General features: G+C 40.8%; 3 protein-coding genes across 6 annotated transcripts in view; 2 read left to right on the forward strand and 1 right to left on the reverse strand.

The window, feature by feature from the left end:
• Positions 1–2,409, forward strand: part of cables2b (Cdk5 and Abl enzyme substrate 2b) — a 14,726-nt gene extending 12,317 nt beyond the window's left edge. Inside the window, exon 10 of the mRNA XM_068307003.1 lies at positions 1–2,409. This exon is cut by the window's left edge and continues 474 nt beyond it. The gene's annotated coding sequence lies outside the window, so the exon portion shown is untranslated.
• Positions 2,410–2,510: 101 nt separating this feature from the next.
• On the reverse strand, positions 2,511–5,123 carry LOC137589333 (uncharacterized). 2 transcript variants are annotated; one of them, XM_068307023.1, is made up of 7 exons: positions 5,001–5,077; positions 3,960–4,304; positions 3,755–3,859; positions 3,579–3,677; positions 3,366–3,403; positions 3,156–3,299; positions 2,511–2,796 (listed from the first exon to the last, which is right to left on the reverse strand). In XM_068307023.1, exons 1-7 carry the CDS (start codon positions 5,029–5,031, stop codon positions 2,659–2,661), a joined length of 900 nt encoding a protein of 299 aa, XP_068163124.1. In that variant the 5' UTR covers positions 5,032–5,077; the 3' UTR covers positions 2,511–2,658. The 2 variants fall into 2 exon arrangements, with proteins under 2 accessions (XP_068163124.1, XP_068163114.1); XM_068307013.1 differs by having other exon boundaries at positions 2,512–2,796; positions 3,960–4,307; positions 5,001–5,123.
• A 2,692-nt stretch (positions 5,124–7,815) lies between these two features.
• LOC137610443 (polymeric immunoglobulin receptor-like) lies at positions 7,816–10,811 on the forward strand. 3 transcript variants are annotated; one of them, XM_068338000.1, is made up of 5 exons: positions 7,816–7,964; positions 8,555–8,872; positions 8,977–9,297; positions 9,622–9,704; positions 9,786–10,811. In XM_068338000.1, the coding sequence occupies exons 1-5, from the start codon at positions 7,925–7,927 to the stop codon at positions 9,789–9,791; spliced, it is 768 nt and encodes a 255-aa protein (XP_068194101.1). In that variant the 5' UTR covers positions 7,816–7,924; the 3' UTR covers positions 9,792–10,811. The 3 variants fall into 3 exon arrangements, with proteins under 3 accessions (XP_068194101.1, XP_068194108.1, XP_068194099.1); XM_068337998.1 differs by lacking the exon at positions 7,816–7,964 and having other exon boundaries at positions 7,992–8,872; XM_068338007.1 differs by lacking the exons at positions 7,816–7,964; positions 9,622–9,704; positions 9,786–10,811 and adding an exon at positions 9,387–9,615 and having other exon boundaries at positions 7,987–8,872.
• Positions 10,812–17,711: the final 6,900 nt, after the last annotated feature.

The raw sequence follows: 17,711 nt of genomic DNA on the forward strand, positions 1-17,711 counted from the left end.
CGGTTCTGACCCGTAAACGGTCGAAGGTCCGTGGGCTCCAGTCGCCGAGGCTGACAATCATCAGACTCCAGATATAAATGCTGTGAAAACATTTTTGACGACTGACACAAAACACAAACATAAGGTTTGTGCGTTGGACAATCCTGGACTCTTTGTTTCTGTTCAAAGCTGATGAAGTTCACAGCTTCAGGCCTGGAGGTCGTTTTCTGCTGACTCATGACATAGATGACCTCTGGCTGCTCCTGTTTCATGAGTCACAGTTTTCCACCACTTTGTAACGTTCACTGTAACGTTCTCTCCACCTTACAATGTTCACTGTAACGACGCTGTAACGTTCACTGTGTTCTGCAACGTTCACCGTAACATTCACCCCCCCCCGTGTAACGTTCACCGTAACGTTCACCCCCCCGTGTAACGTTCACCCCCCCTTCATTTAACGTTCACTGGAACGTTCTCTCCCCCGTGCAATGTTCACTGTAATGACACTGTAATGCCCTGTGTAACGTTCACTGCCCTGTGTGACGTTCACCGATCTTTGTAACGTTCACTGCCCTGTATAACGTTCAACGCCCTGTAACGTTCACTGATGTGTGTAACGTTCACTGATGTGTGTAACGTTCACCGATGTGTGTAACGTTCACCGTTGTGTGTAACGTTCACTGATGTGTGTAACGTTCACTGATGTGTGTAACGTTCACTGATGTGTGTAACGTTCACTGATGTGTGTAACGTTCACTGATCTGTGTAACGTTCACCGATCTGTGTAACGTTCACTGATCTGTGTAACGTTCACTGCCCTGTGTAACGTTCACTGACCTGTGTAACGTTCACTGACCTGTGTAACGTTCACCGACCTGTGTAACGTTCACCGCTCTGTGTAACGTTCACCGCTCTGTGTAACGTTCAACGCCCTGTGTAACGTTCACATGCAGCTGCTTTCAGGAACTCAGAGTTCAGGTTTAAGTGCCTTGCCCAAGAGCACCTGAAATAGACATTCCTGTTGTCTGTCTTTTGATCCATGTATTGAAACCAGCAACTTTAATCCCCCACCCCCTCCCTACACACACACACACACACACACACACACACACAAGCACACACACTACTTTGACAAGCTGGTTTCAGAAAGGCTGTGCGTCTTCAGGCGTTGCGTTCAGGTGGAGTCGGACCGGACGAAACCACCTGCTGCATCGGCTGTGTGAGGAAACCGTCCCATTGGCTGTTTTCAGATCTCGATCTCATTTGTTTTTTTCTTGGGATTAAATCTGAAACGCGGATTGATCCATCGTCGACTCAAACCCACAAACGCACCGATCCCAGCTCTTGACACGGGGACGCGTGGAACCTCTATCGGGGTCGCGACCCCAAACGTCCTCGCTGATGGCGCAGCGACACTTTGGAAAGAGGTCGGCGCTGCTGGTTCTAAAGACGGACTGAAATGACTTTATTTACGTTCCTGGGTTCTGGAACGTGAAGGACTCGTTTCCACTCGAGTTATTGATCCTGCTGTCGCCGGTGTTTAACCAGCGGAGGACAAACGTCGCTCCTCCGTTTTATCTGCACTTTTTTTGCATCACAATCCTGAATCTTTATTTTACCCCATGAAGCAATGGAAAAAATATTTTTCTACATAAATGTTTTTATTTCTTTATGTTAAAAACTGAAATATCCTTGTTTCTGATCAGCATCCAGCTGAGGAGTCGGAGAGGCTCAAACCGTTTAGAATCTGACTCTTCGTCTTCGTCGTCTTCCTCTGCCGTTAATTCCTCCGGTGTGTTTTAAGCGTCTTGTTTTGGACCCGGGTTCATCCTCTTCCAGGTCGGAGCAGGAGAGAAACAACCTGAAAGTTGCTGAGCTGACAGATAAAACAAACACACTTTTGCAGCCAAGGAGCTTCTGCTCTGATGAAGATGATGTTGAAGAACCCACCATCCAGTTTGCACTGAGACACTTGAGAGCCGAGTCGTCTGTTTGACCTCTTGGATGACGTAAAAAAAGAGGCGGGGCTCCATCTTCCTTCTCTACATTAGAGATTTGTGATATGAATTCTATGCAGCTTTAATTCTACCTTTCCTCTTTCGGTGTGTTGACTTGTTTTTTTATTTTTATTTAAACCTCACATGTTTATATTCAGTTTGTTTTCTATCCAGTAGAGCACAGTAAAGGCCCCACGCTGCATTTGATTGTTTTTACATGTTAACTTATATTTCACTCGACATTTATCACGTGTTGGGACTTTATTTTTACGGACGAGGCACAAACATGTTCTTCCTTTTGACTTTTTTCCCAGTTTTAGCTGCAGCTGAAAATATTCAGATGGATATTTTGTTAAAGGTGACCATAAGCTGTTGGAAAAACAAATGTTTAAGTCATGCCAAATTTATTTTCATTAAAAATATAGAAATTATATCTTCTGTTCTGCTTCATCCTGCTGTGGAAAAGAAATAGAATGTAAGGAATTAAATTAAAAGCAATCAGGAATGCAATAACTACAGAAGCAAGAAGCTGTCAGATGCATGGTTTTATTACGTAAGGGACATTTCCTGTCTGAATCTTTCATTTGCTTCAAATGTGTTCACACTTCCTCCAGTTACTTCCTCTTCATAGCGAAACTTTTTCCTCTTATAAATCTCTGTAGATATCGGTTTAATGTTTATATTACGAATTATAACTCGTAATAGTCGAGTAAAGAGGAGTGTCTTTGAAGGGGACATTCGTGTCTTCTCCACAAGGGGGCGCTGCTGAGCTCTGGAAATTCACTAGAGAGTAGATGAGTTTATTGGAGTCTTCCTTCATCTGCAATATAAGATTTTCAGAATTAATGAATTTTATTTTATCTTTTGATCCTGTAAACAAATAATATAAACATATAAATATAATTCAATGACAGAAAATATTTGTTGTTCCATAATTTTCACGCAACGCCACACAGGCAAGAAATGAGACACAGAGAACAAAATGATGGAGAAAATGTGCACAGCAAATGTAAAAGTGTCAAAATAGGAAGTGGTTATGACAGGAAAAGGGGGTGGAACATGGGAGAAATTTAAATAATTTCCCCTTGAGATTAAGGTATTTAACATCATGAATGTAGTCCTTGTAAATTGGGCATATAACTTTGTTGTCTGGGTGTCTCTAGAGATTTATTTACTCACTTCCAGCTGAGGCGTAGCTGCAAGGTCGGTGGTTTCATCTGCGTCTGATCTGGTGTCATGAAGATAAGCGTAGATTGTAGATATTTCCGAGGGACGGGTTCTTTTCCGTCTGTCCTCTCTGATCTCATCATACACCTGGTTAACCTGCAAGAAGAATGGAGGAGTCTGGAATCACAGACAAAAACAATGCTGGGATGTCCTCAAACTCACCTCGGTGATGTCATCATGATGTGTTTCCACAGGATGCTCTGAAAGAAAAAACAGGCGTCGACTTGTCATCCACGTTGGTTTGGTGGTTTGGTTCTGTTTGTCAGGTGGGTTAGAATAAAACCAGAAGGTTTCTATCCCATGTGGTGGGAGGAGGGTTCTCCAGGCCAATTAGAACCTGTTAAATGTTAAAACACTGAAAAGATGGAGCCTCACCTCTGGGTTTACGGCTTGTTGTCCTGCAGAGCATCACCAGGCCTGCCGATAACCCCAGGATCATGATGGACAGAACCAGACCCACGAGCAGAACCCAACCTGTGATTGTTCGAGGTGAAGAACATACTTTACGTTTAGTCACTCATAACCGGTTCTCATCTTCCTGCCTCATGTACCTGGACCTGCAGCTGGCAGCTGGTCGTCGTGGGCGACCGATGATGGCTCTGACCCGTACGTTGACCTCTGCGCCGTTGAAACTGAGGGGACCAATGTGACCGGCGCTGAGGAACGGGACGAGAAAAGAATCTCTGTGAGGAACTTTTCATCAACATGAAACAAATTTGTAATCATGAAGTCTTAAAATGAAGACCCAAAACTCGCCATCTTCAACTCTGATCTCAAAGATCTGCTCTGAGTCCAGAGCCCATCGGTCCAGTTTGCATCTGTAGAAGCCGGCGTCGCTCTTCCTCAGGTTGGTGATGCTCACGTTCAGAATATGAGATGCAAAACTGTGTTGTTTGTACTCGATGGCGTATCGGCCGCTCTGAGATCTGTTGTGGTTCGTTTTGACGAGTATGTCTTCATCTTCTTTACAATCCCGCCTGCAGAAGATCTTTGTTTTTCCAGAAAGTACAAAGTTGCAGGCGTGTGTGAAATTCTCACTTTCCTTCCCTGTCAGAATCAGGTCAGAAGAACGGATGAAGGCGGTGGTTCCGTCCCACAGAGCTGCTGAAAGTACAGGTTCAGTTTATATTTATACAGATCCAGGATTAGTTTATAGCTTTTAGGAATTCAAGCATCCGAACACACAAAGAACTTTAGATTCATCCCTCAACAAATATATCAGGAACAAAATGAAACACAGACACCAACCTGTTGTGATGCCATCAGGGTTTAAACGTTTTAAATATATGAGCAGCTGTTTGTTCAGTTTGAAACTTCCGTATGATTTAATTATAGAAATTCAAACAGTGAAGAGAAGATTTTATGTGTGATAAAATCAATCAGTGTGATCAACAAGAAACAGAACATATAGAATATTTGATTATGTGTAATAAAATGAGCAGCTCTTTATTCGCTTAAATTAACCTGACTAACTTTCATGTTTTTATTTAGTTTATTTAATGTCATTATTTGCAATGAATTCGTTTAATTTGTCATGGAAACATAAAAAATAATAGAAGTGATTGAAGTATTTATTAAACTTAACTTGCAAATACAAACGAAATGATTTTTATTTCCTTTTAAACAACAAATTCAGATTAATGATTAATACGTGCGTGCGTGTGTGTGTGTGTGTGTGTGTCTGTGTGTGTGTGTGTGTGTGTGTGTGTGTGTGTGTGTGTGTGTGTGTGTGTGTGTGTGTGTGTCTGTGTGTGTGTGTGTGTGTGTGTGTGTGTGTGTCTGTGTGTGTGTACTCACAGAGGAAGAAGATAAAGAAGCGAGTTATCATGTTCGATGCTGCTTCTTCATCCGTCACTGACAAATTAAAAACTGGTCACTTCTCTGAACCTCAGAGCCCCTCCCACACACACACACACACACACACACACACACACACACACACACACACACACACACACACAGAGTAGGTAATATTACTCTAATATTAGAACGGTTCCTGTTCTCTGGTAAAAATAATACCTGTTTTTATTGTTTTTTTCCTAAGTTTCAGATGGTTGTCTTTTGTCCCGCCCACATGTGTGACATCACCCTAGTTATTTAATGATGTCACCAAATAAACCCACAAAATGGTTTCACTTTGGGGAAAACACAATCTTACCAACAATCTTAGAGTTAGGATTAGGGTTAGGGTTAGTAAGTGGAGCAGAGAAATAATCCAAACGCCCCCGCCCCCCTGAGATGCACTGATATGCAGAGGGTGAAGATGTGATCTTTCCTGTCAGGTGTTTAACGCAATGAACAGCGATGAGGCCTTCCTTCGCCTGTCGACTTCCTCATGAAACCACAGGTGTTTGTGGTTTCAGACGTGAACACAAACAAATCCATTTCCTGTTTGATAGCAACGCCAGAAACCACCGTTCTAGATTTATCCAACGTCATCAGATGGAGGGAACACGTGTTTCTTTTCTCTTTCCTTCATCTTCCAGTACCTGGTGACTACATTACCCATGATGCAGCTTGACTGCCAAAAGTTTGATGAGAGAGTCTGGTTTGTTCTGCCTTCATCATGGAGGAGGATGTGCTGCAGACGGATGGTGACCTCTTAGAACTCTTTGATGTTTCAACTTGTTGCCGCATCCAGTGACATCACTCTCGTGACATCACTCTTATAACACCATTCTCATGACATTATCACCTCTCTCTCCATAAAAAACAGATATACACATTGCCGGGGGGACAAAGAAAGATTTGTTCAATTTGGGACCGGCCAATGAACCTGAAGTGCATGTTTTTGGAGGTGGGAGGAATCCAGAGAACCCGGAGAGAAACCACGCAGACATGGGCAGAACACGCAAACTCCGCACAGAGCGGGACTCGAACCCGGAACCGCCTTGCTGTGCAGCAACAGCGCTACCTACTGCACCACCCCACCTGCGCCCACATGAAGAAAGATTATCTTCTTCTCCTTTCAGCTTTTCCCTTCAGGGGTCGCCACAGCCAATCAGTGTCCTCCATCTAACCCTGTCTTCTGCATCCTCTTCTCTCACACCAACTACCTTCATGTCCTCTTTCATTACATCCATAAACCTCCTCTTTGGTCTTCCTCTAGACCTCCTGCGTGGCAGTTCAAAACTCAGCATCCTTCTACCAATATATTCACTATCTCTCCTCTGGACATGTCCAAACCATCTCAGTCTGGCCTCTCTGACTCTATCTCCAAAACCTCTAACATGTGCTGTCCCTCTGATGTACTCATTCCTGATCCTATCCTTCCTGGTCACTCCCAGAGAGAACCTCAGCATCTTCATCTCTGCTACCTCCAGCTCTGTCTCCTGTCTTTTCCTCAGTGACACTGTCTCTAGACCAAACAACATCGCTGGTCTCACCACAGTTTTGTACACCTTTCCTTTCATTTTAGCTGAAACTCTTCTATCACACATCACACCTGACACTTTCCTCCACCCGTTCCATCCTGCCTGGACACGCTTCTTCACCTCTTTTCCACACTCTCCATTGCTGTTGACCCTAAGTACTTAAAACTTAAAAGACCGTTGACACTATACTTAAAATCCTCCACCTTCTTGATCTCTTCTCCCTGTAACCTCACTCTTCCACTTTGGTCCCTCTCATTCACACACATGTACTCTGTCTTACTGCGGCTAACCTTCATTCCTCTCCTTTCCAGGACAAAGAAAAGATTATAAACCCTAAATAATAGACGCTGCAGTTTGTTTTTCAGACCAACAGAGGGCGGTGTGACCACAGAGGAGCGTTAATAACCTCTGCAGTTTGTCGTACACTCAAAACCTGACAGCCTAATGTTGTTGTTGTTGTCGTTGCTGTAGTTCTGTTCACGAACACAAAGTCACCCTGAGTCGTAACGGTCAGAGATGAATCAGAACTGTGATGTCAGCGATCCTGTTTCCAATCCGGGGCCCATTTTCAAAAGTTTGTGCCCTAAAAAAACTGTTGACTTGTAAATAAAAACAAAAGATGAGTGTGTTCAGAGGAAACGACTGCCGATTTAGGCAAGGAGAAAACAAAGACAAGCTGAGAATACGACCGGAATACGACTTCAACCCAGTGAGGGCACAAACGAGGGTCATCAGTTCCATCGCCGTGGAGACGACTGCTACCTATTCATAAAGTATGTTCTTTAGGGCGGCAGCAGCTCAGTCCACTAAAATCTTGGGCTAAGGGCTGGAAGGTGACCGGTTCAAGACCCATGCAGCCCAAAACAATCAAAGTGCGAACTGGCAATGGAGAGGTGCTGGTTCACCGCCTGAGCACCGCCGAGGTGCCCTTGAGCAACACACAGTCCCCCTACATGCTGCTCATTGGGGCACCCCACCTCTCGGCATGACTGCAGACCCGTTGTGTGTATGTGTGTGTGTGTGTGTGTGTGTGTGTGTGTGTGTGTGTGTGTGTGTGTGTGTGTGTGTGTGTGTGTGTGTGTGTGTGTGTGTGTGTGTGTGTGTGTGTGTGTGTGTGTGTGTACCACATATCTATACGTGTGTGATGTATTGTTTTATCTGCTGATATAACACAGAAGACATGAACAGAAAATGAGGAAGAGGAAACAGTGGTTTTATTTGAATTGCTGACACAGAAATATAACTGTGGGGCGCGCGGGTGGGGGTGGGGGGTCTATCCAACTGACAAAAGATTCAATCCGGAAGAGACGAGGCAGAGCAACCGAGTCCACCAGGATCTAATCCAGAATGAACATCCAGCATGTTCTCTTCCTCTGGGTCTCCGGAGGTCAGAAAAATCGCTTCTACAAATTTTTTTGTTTGTCTTATCAATTCTTATGCTTCCAAATGTTCTCAGTTCTGTTCTTAACTCTTAGGTCAAGGTACCACTGACGTACGCAATCTCTGACTGCCACAGATCTTGTGTCAGATCCTAAGTACAGAAGTACCTTGACATACAAGTTTTTTGAGTTACGAGTCATCGCTCAATCCATATTTTTGTTCAACATACAATGAATGCGACATCAGCTGAGACCGGATCTTGCTTTTGTTCACTGAGTAAAGACGTAACTTGTGGTGAAATTTGAGTTTCTTTTTTCGTACTTCATCATTGTTTATGTAATTTATATATAAATAGGAAAAGGGAAAGAAGAAGAAGGAGAAGAAGGAAAAGTATCCATGTCTGTTGGTTGAGGAAAATCTTTCTACATGAATAATTTAGGTGGTTTGGGGCTTTTTTACAAGGCTGGATTAACATCATTTTATGTATTTTAAAGGCGGAAAATTAATTTGAGTTGTGAGTTGTTTGACTTATGATCTCAGTCACGGAACGGATTAAACTCGTATCTCACACTACAACTTTATTATTTCTTGTTTCAGTTCTATTTGATGAAACAAAGGCAGGCAGATACTTATACATAGCGATGGAAGGTGACGAGTTCACAGCAGACTTCCAGTTGCCAAGTGGAGTCAGAAAGTACTTCTGCAAAGGAAACTGCGGCGAGGATGAGATGATCATCGAGACCTACGGGAACAGAGCAAAGAGCGACCGGTACACCGTTGAGTATGACACAACCGACCGGATGGTTCTGCTGACCATAAAGGGGCTGATCAGGGCCGATGAGGGCTTGTACCGAGTCGGAGTGAGCGATTCTTCCTCACACGGTTCATACCAGACTTTTCAGCTAATAGTAAGAGGTAAGTGTTTGCTAACACAATTGTAAATGAAAGTGTTTTGGGGCAAAAGGACGGGTGTATGTGGGAACAGAAATCCATTCCAGGATATTTCTGCTTTTCTATAGATCTGTGTGATGAAGACGTTGTTTTCGGACAGCCCAGGATCTACAACGCCACCCAAGGAGGGAAGGTCACCATCTCCTGCTCCTTGTTCTCCTTCCCCCAAGACAGGAGGTTCCTCTGCAGGGACGGGTGCAACAAGTTCCTGATGGGTACCAACGATCCCAGAGAGATACTCGACCGATACGAAATCAAACATCAGAGCGACGGGTTCTTCAACGTGACCATCACAAGCCTGAGAGAGGCCGACTCGGGATGGTACCGATGTGGTGTGGCCAGGAAGGAAACGAAAAACTCATGCCAGGACTTTGAGATCAGAGTCACAGGTTAGTTTGGAGGTGTCTGCAGGTCTTTGTAGGATTAAGGATGTCGTCAATAAACTTCAGTCAAACTCCACTTACTGTTTCCTATTTAGATTTTATTCTGCTCTTTTAATTAAACTGGACTAACATGAGGAAAGGGATGGAATGTCAGGAGACTGTGGGACTTGGTGATGAACAGCAGGGGGCAACAATACTCTTTTGTCATAGCCAACTTGTTTTATCCAGAGAAGGAGAAGAACTAGCAAGGACCATTGGTTGTGTTCTCTTTAAAAGTTGATGTTAAATACGATTAAAAATGATTCAGTTCCATTCACGGACACTTTCCAGGTCAACACCAGCATGTGGTTGTCATTTTGTTGGTCGTCAATGGGCTCGGATGTGTTTGCATTCTGCTGCTCCTCTTCAGAAATGTGAGTTCCTCCTCTTCCTCCCTTCTACTGTATATCTCTTAATTTATTATGACAATGCTCCTGTTTTACGGTTTGTTCCAGATATGAACACCAGGGAGCGCCAGAGAAACACGGAAGTGACTTTCCAACAACTGTTTGGGCTGTAACCATGACAACCACTCTTGGCGGGGCACATGATTGATGTCCAGTTGTTGTTAATATTATTGTTTATTATTTTGTTTACTTTTTGGGATGCCGGACTAAGACTGCCTCGGACCATCAGTGCCTGAATGACGTCATCCAGACTACTGCAGACGAGCCGCTTGTAAATCTGTCCATAAATCTCAGAGCGTTGGTTGATAAATGACGTCATTACAAAACAGCTATGAAACTTCGTAAATGGACACAAACGATAGGTTTGGTTTTTTTATTCAAAGAAATTCAAAGTGTTTTTCAGCACAAGTACAAGTGAAAATATAAATAAAGAGATAAAAAGTAATAAAAAACAGTAAAAAGAGACGGTTAAAAAGGAAGTGAATGTGTGGAAAGATAATCAAAGGAAAAACAACTGTCCAGGGATGATGGCATTACTTGATCAGAAATGATCATAGATGATCAATCTGCATGACAAACCATGTCCCATTGGTGCCGGAGCCCGAACCCAAATTTAACGATGTCAATATGAGGCTTCGTGAGGCTTAGAACCCTATTTTTTATGACTCGAAGCTTCGTTCTTTGAGAAGGTATGCGCCCTCTGCTGGCCGGATGGCTGTACTGCAGCCAGACAACGGTCGATCCGAGAAAGCAGCGCATTGAGGTTTCCTGTACAGGTATTGTATTCATTTTTTGAATAAAACTGAATAAAACAGAATATATCTTAATTTACTGCGTTTATACTTTCTTTCTTTTTATTGTAGAAATAGGCATAATAGGAACTTGATTAATTGTTATTGAGTTTATTATTATTATTCTTTTGGGGTCCAATAAATCAATAAGAGATGTTGATTACGACATGTTCATGCATACGTAATATAAGGATGTACATATGTGTTTGTGTGCGTGATTTACATAAGAGGATTAGGGCCTCTGGAAAAAAAACAAGGTTTATGTTGTGAAATAAAATTCAAAATTCTGGCTTTAATCTGACTTGTTTTTTTATCATTATTTGTACGAGTTTATTTATTTGCTGGAAGCGTGGTGTGGTGATTTCAGTTTCTACCATATGAAGGCAATATTGAAGTGATTTTACAATCGTGGAAGTCTGTGATTTCTTTGTATTTACCCGAACCATAAATTAAAATGCTTAGTTTTCATTTGAAAAGACACTATGAATTTTTTTACTTGATAGAAGGCAAGCCTTTTGTTAAGATCAACGGAATGAATTAAAATATTTCCTTCAAACTTGGAGTGCGTGGGACGCTTTTGGTTCAATGTAAATGGAGAATTGTCATTTCAATGTGCAACATTCTTAGCTGTTGGATGAGTTCATTCATTCATTCATTCATTTTCCAACCCGCTTAATCCGCTAACGCAGGTCGCGGGGCAGCCAGTGCCTCAATCAACAATTAAAGGATGTGACTCCTGAGGTGAACTCAAAAACCAAAAAGAACACAGAAACACAAAGACAGTGACAAAAAAAAACCTCTAAAAGAAAGAAAACACAAGCAAAATAAGACATGCATGCTTTATATCGGTTAAACTTCCGTGGAAAACTACAGAATAAAATTGTTCCGGAAGACGTTTCAATTCATGTTATTCTACGTTCTTGACGGATCTGTAATTGTAATGCCCTCTTGTGGACATAATGGGCTACTACAAAAGCATTGATATAAAGTTAGACGATGTTAGATTATCAATAGCTTCCGGTTATGACCCCCAAAAGCGACTAAAATTTTGTAAACAATGCAAACTTCTGAATTCGTAATTTGCATGTCTGTAGCTCCTTTAAATTCAGCAGTAGCAGTAAAGACTGTTAAGTATCTAACGCACCGAAATGGACAAATACACATCTTTTACGCACACGGGAGACACATTTGGCACAGACTTTGCAGGACGGACAGAAACAGGGATTGTAACCTGCACATTTCTTGTAAACCAAACACAGAAAAGTGATGATCGATGCTTTATCACGTTTCTATAAAATCGCGTAGGAAAGAAAAACCATAGGGCCTGATTTGTTTTTGGATTAAAATGAGTCGTAATTTCTCGGCATGCCTTTGTTTTCGGTGCTGTATGCCAAATGAGGAAGTGCCAGAGCCACGAGGCTATTGGCGGACTGATTCTCCGTTCGAGTCGGTGATTGGCTACTGATGAGGGCGGGGCCTTTCCGCTACAGAAAGCCAAGATTGCGGAGCGCTGGAGGCAATTCTCAGGAAAAATTGATTTATTAACGATTTAATTGAACTAATCGTGATTCAATTATTGTTAAGTTCTGGTTGGTCCCCAGAAAACACCACGTCATATTTTATTTACCGCTATCAATACAGGAATAATTAAACGTTTTCTCGGATTTGAGGGGTCTCATAATTGCGTTTAAATTATTTAACCAAAAAGCGTCAACGTGTAAATTTAAATATCACATTCAAAATAGTTTTAAAACTTCCTTGCTTCTGTTTCTGTCCTCGTGAAAACGACAAATCTAGAACACAAAATGTAGCAGATACCGACACTTTTTCTTTTTACTTCCTGTTTTCCGGGGCGCTCCTGAAGGGGTCCTCAATTCCGAACGAAGACTTTATTTTAGTTTGTGAATACAATGTCCATTCTATAACAGAAAATGAAAAAATCGCGGATGTTATTTTTGTCTTCAAACGTCGCTTTGCTCACAAAATGTTCGTTTCAACAATGAACTAATCAGATAAAGTTTGAGGACAAACTGCTTTGTTTTAATGATAGTTTTCTTTCATTAAATGTCTGTAGCTCCTTCGAATTCAACAGTAGCAGTAAAGACTGCAATGATGTCCCCGACAGCAACATCGTCCTTTATCTATGTCGTGTCTACAGTGCCCTCTACAATGTTTGAACCTTTTTCTTTGTTTTAACCAGTGGATTTAACCGACAAATTTAACTTTTATACGAGAATCTAACGAATTTGGACTCTTTATGAATCTCCTCACTTAGAGCTCCTTACACGTCCTTATTTTTGATGGTAACAATCTTTCAAAAATGATGTAAAAAAAACCAAAACATTAAAAACTTCTCACCAGTTTTTGGTCGTCTTTTCTCATGAAATTGAGTCAAATATATTTTCCTGTTCGTTTGATGCTTTTATTTTGACTGACCACCGGACATCCAGTGTCAGTGTCACATATTGGGTGACACTGCCCTCCTGTGGTCAATGGCCGTATTACACATCACACAAACTAGAAAATCATTTTAATGTTACTTCAGGTATCCTTACAAATCAAATATCACTTAATTTAAATATTTTTTACTTGATAGAAGAAAAACTTTTTTAAGATCAACGGAACAAATTAAAACATTTCCTTCAAAGTTGGAGTCCGTGGGACGCTTTTGGTTCGATTTAAATGGAGAATTATCATTTCAACGTGCCACATTCTTGTTTGTTGGATACGTTAAATCAACAATTAAAGGATGTGACTCCTGACATGAATTCAAAAACCAAAAGGAACACAAAAACACAAAGATAAGCCTTAAGTACAACATCTCCAAAAGCTTTAAGACCAACCGAATAGTAACGTTGAATTTCCTTGTTTTAAATCTGTAACACTATTCCGTGGTAAACCACACAACAGAGTTGTTTCGGAAGACTTGTCAACAATGTTATTCTAAAGTTCTTGAAGGATCTGTAATGGTGATGCCCTCCTGTGGACATAGTGGGTAACTCCAAAAACAGTACAATAAAGTTAGACGTTGTTAGATTGTTAGTAGCATCCGATTGTGACTATCAAAATATTTTTACTTCCTTGAAAGTCGGAATTCCGACTTTAATCTGAGAATAAACTTGGTTATCATCATTATTTGTATGCGTATGTTTATATTCTCATACATTTCTTTTGTAAATGTTTATATTTTCGTACGCTTGGGTATGCATTTTTATTTAGAAACACGAGTTTTTCAGCTGTCAAAGGAGCCGATTCCTTCTGTTGGACACGTTTTCCCCAGCTTTGGAGAACACCTCCTCACAGGACACGGAGGATGCTGGTGTTGCCAGGTACGTGGTGCGTTAAGTATCTAACGCACCAAAACGGACAAATAAACAGCTTTTACGCACACGGGAGACACATTTGGCACAGACTTTGCAGGACGGACAGAAACAGGGATTGTAACCTGCACATTTCTTGTAAACCAAACACAGAAAAGTGATGATCGATGCTTTATCACGTTTCTATAAAATCGTATAGGAAAGAAAAACCATAGGGCCTGATTTGTTTTTGGATTAAAATGAGTCGTAATTTCTCGGCATGGCTTTGTTTTCGGTGCTGTATGCCAAATGAGGAAGTGCCACAGCCACGAGGCTATTGGCGGACTGATTCTCCGTTCGAGTCGGTGATTGGCTACTGATGAGGGCGGGGCCTTTCCGCTACAGAAAGCCAAGATTGCGGAGCGCTGGAGGCAATTCTCAGGAAAAATTGATTTATTAACGATTTAATTGAACTAATCGTGATTCAATTATTGTTCAGTTCTGGTTGGTGCCCAGAAAACACCACGTCATATTTTATTTACCGCTATCAATACAGGAATAATTAAACGTTTTCTCGGATTTGAGGGGTCTCATAATTGCGTTAAAATGATTTAACCAAAAAGCGTCAACGTGTAAATTTAAATATCACATTCAAAATAGTTTCAAAATTTCCTTGCTTTTATTTCTGACCTCGTGAAAACGACAAATTTAGAAAACAAAATTTAGCAGATACCCACACTTTTTCTTTTTACTTCCTGTTTTCCGGGGCGCTCCTGAAGGGGTCCTCAATTCCGAACGAAGACTTTATTTTAGTTTGTGAATACAATGTCCATTCTATAACAGAAAATGAAAAATCGCGGATGTTATTTTTGTCTTCAAACGTCGCTTTGCTCACAAAATGTTCGTTTCAACAATGAACTAATCAGAAAAAGTTTGAGGACGAACTGCTTTGTTTTAAGGATAGTTTTCTTTCATTAAATGTCTGTAGCTCCTTTGAATTCAACAGTAGCAGTAAAGACTGCAATGATGTCCCCGACAGCAACATCGTCCTTTATCTATGTCGTGTCTACAGTGCCCTCTACAATGTTTGAACCTTTTTCTTTGTTTTAACCAGTGGATTTAACCGACAAATTTAACTTTTATACGAGAATCTAACGAATTTGGACTCTTTATGAATCTCCTCACTTAGAGCTCCTTACACGTCCTTATTTTTGATGGTAACAATTTTTCAAAAATGATGTAAAAAAAAAAACCATTAAAAACTTGTCACCAGTTTTTGGTCGTCTTTTCTCATGAAATTGAGTCAAATATATTTTCCTGTTCGTTTGATGCTTTTATTTTGAGTGACCACCGGACATCAAGTCTCAGTGTCACATATTGGGTGACACTGCCCTCCTGTGGTCAATAGCCGTATTACACATTACACAAACTAGAAAATCATTTTAATGTTACTTCAGGTATCCTTACAAATCAAATATCTCTGCTTTTTTTTTTTACTTGATAGAAGAAAAACTTTTTTACGATCAACGCAACGAATTAACACATTTCCTTCAAAGTTGGAGTCCGTGGGACGCTTTTGGTTCGATTTAAATGGAGAATTATCATTTCAACGTGCCACATTCTTGATTGTTGGATAAGTTAAATCAACAATTAAAGGATGTGACTCCTGACGTGAATTCAAAAACCAAAAGGAACACAGAAACACAAAGATAAGCCTTAAGTACAACATCTCCAAAAGCTTTAAGACCAACCGAATAGTAACGTTGAATTTCCTTGTTTTAAATCTGTAACACTATTCCGTGGTAAACCACACAACAAAGTTGTTTCGGAAGACTTGTCAACAATGTTATTCTAAAGTTCTTGAAGGATCTGTAATGGTGATGCCCTCCTGTGGACATAGTGGGTAACTCCAAAAACAGTACAATAAAGTTAGACGTTGTTAGATTGTTAGTAGCATCCGATTGTGACTATCAAAATATTTTTACTTCCTTGAAAGTCGGAATTCCGACTTTAATCTGAGAATAAACTTGGTTGTCATCATTATTTGTATGCGTATGTTTATATTCTCATACATTTCTTTTGTAAATGTTTATATTTTCGTACGCTTGGGTATGCATTTTTATTTAGAAACACGAGTTTTTCAGTTGTCAAAGGAGCCGATTCCTTCTCTTGGACACGATTTCCCCAGTTTTGGAGAACACCTCCTCGCAGGACACGGAGGATGCTGGTGTTGCCAGGTACGTGGTGCGTTAAGTATCTAACGCACCAAAACGGACAAATAAACAGCTTTTACGCACACGGGAGACACATTTGGCACAGACTTTGCAGGACGGACAGAAACAGGGATTGTAACCTGCACATTTCTGGTAAACCAAACACAGAAAAGTGATGATCGATACTTTATCACGTTTCTATAAAATCGTGTAGGAAAGAAAAACCATAGGGCCTGATTTGTTTTTGGATTAAAATGAGTCGTAATTTCTCGGCATGGCTTTGTTTTCGGTGCTGTATGCCAAATGAGGAAGTGCCACAGCCACGAGGCTATTGGCGGACTGATTCTCCGTTCGAGTCGGTGATTGGCTACTGATGAGGGCGGGGCCTTTCCGCTACAGAAAGCCAAGATTGCGGAGCGCTGGAGGCAATTCTCAGGAAAATTTGATTTATTAACGATTTAATTGAACTAATCCTGATTCGATTATTGTTAAGTTCTGGTTGGTCCCCAGAAAACACCACGTCATATTTTATTTACCACTATCAATACAGGAATAATTAAACGTTTTCTCGGATTTGGTGGAAAACTTGTTAAAGGGGTCTCATAATTGTGTTAAAATGATTTAACCAAAAAGCGTCAAGGTGTAAATTTAAATATCACATTCAAAATGGTTTTAAAACTTCCTTGCTTCTATTTCTGACCTCGTGAAAACGACAAATTTAGATCACAAAATGTAGCAGATACCGACACTTTTTCTTTTTACTTCCTGTTTTCCGGGGCGCTCCTGAAGGGGTTCCTGAATTCCGAACGAAGACTTTATTTTAGTTTGTGAATACAATGTGCATTCTATAACAGAAAATGAAAAAAATCGCGGATCTTATTTTTGTCTTCAAACGTCGCTTTGCTCACAAAATGTTCGTTTCAACAATGAACTAATCAGAAAAAGTTTGAGGACAAACTGCTTTGTTTTAATGATAGTTTTCTTTCAGTAAATGTCTGTAGCTCCGTTGAATTCAACAGTAGCAGTAAAGACTGCAATGATGTCCCCGACAGCAGTACATCGTCCTTTATCTATGTCGTGTCTACAGTGCCCTCTACAATGTTTGAACCTTTTTCTTTGTTTTAACCAGTGGATTTAACCGACAAATTTAACTTTTATACGAGAATCTAACGAATTTGGACTCTTTATGAATCTCTTTATGAATCTCCTCACTTAGAGCTCCTTACACGTCCTTGTTTTTGATGGGAAAAATCTTTCAAAAATGATGTAAAAAAAAAAACTATTAAAAACTTTTCACCAGTTTTTGGTCGTGTTTTCTTATGAAATTGAGTCAAATATATTTTCCTGTTCGTTTGATGCTTTTATTTTGAGTGCCCACCGGACATCCAGTGTCAGTGTCACATATTGGGTGACACTGCCCTCCTGTGGTCAATGGCCGTATTACACATTTTAGCTTTTCTCAGTCTTCTTGTCCGAACTCAAACAATCATCTACTTTACTTTTAGGAAACTCTAACGAGAAGGGAGAGGTAGGCTACTGCTACTTAGTATTTCTAGCAGTTTTACGATTTTATATATTGCAAATAGTAAGACATGTTAAACTCCATTACTGATAAAATATTCAGAAGCCTCTTGATGTTAAATGCGTTTGATACCCTCCTTTGGCCCAAGT

This window comes from Antennarius striatus, chromosome 2 (genome assembly GCF_040054535.1).
Source record: "Antennarius striatus isolate MH-2024 chromosome 2, ASM4005453v1, whole genome shotgun sequence".
Lineage (NCBI taxonomy): Eukaryota > Metazoa > Chordata > Actinopteri > Lophiiformes > Antennariidae > Antennarius > Antennarius striatus.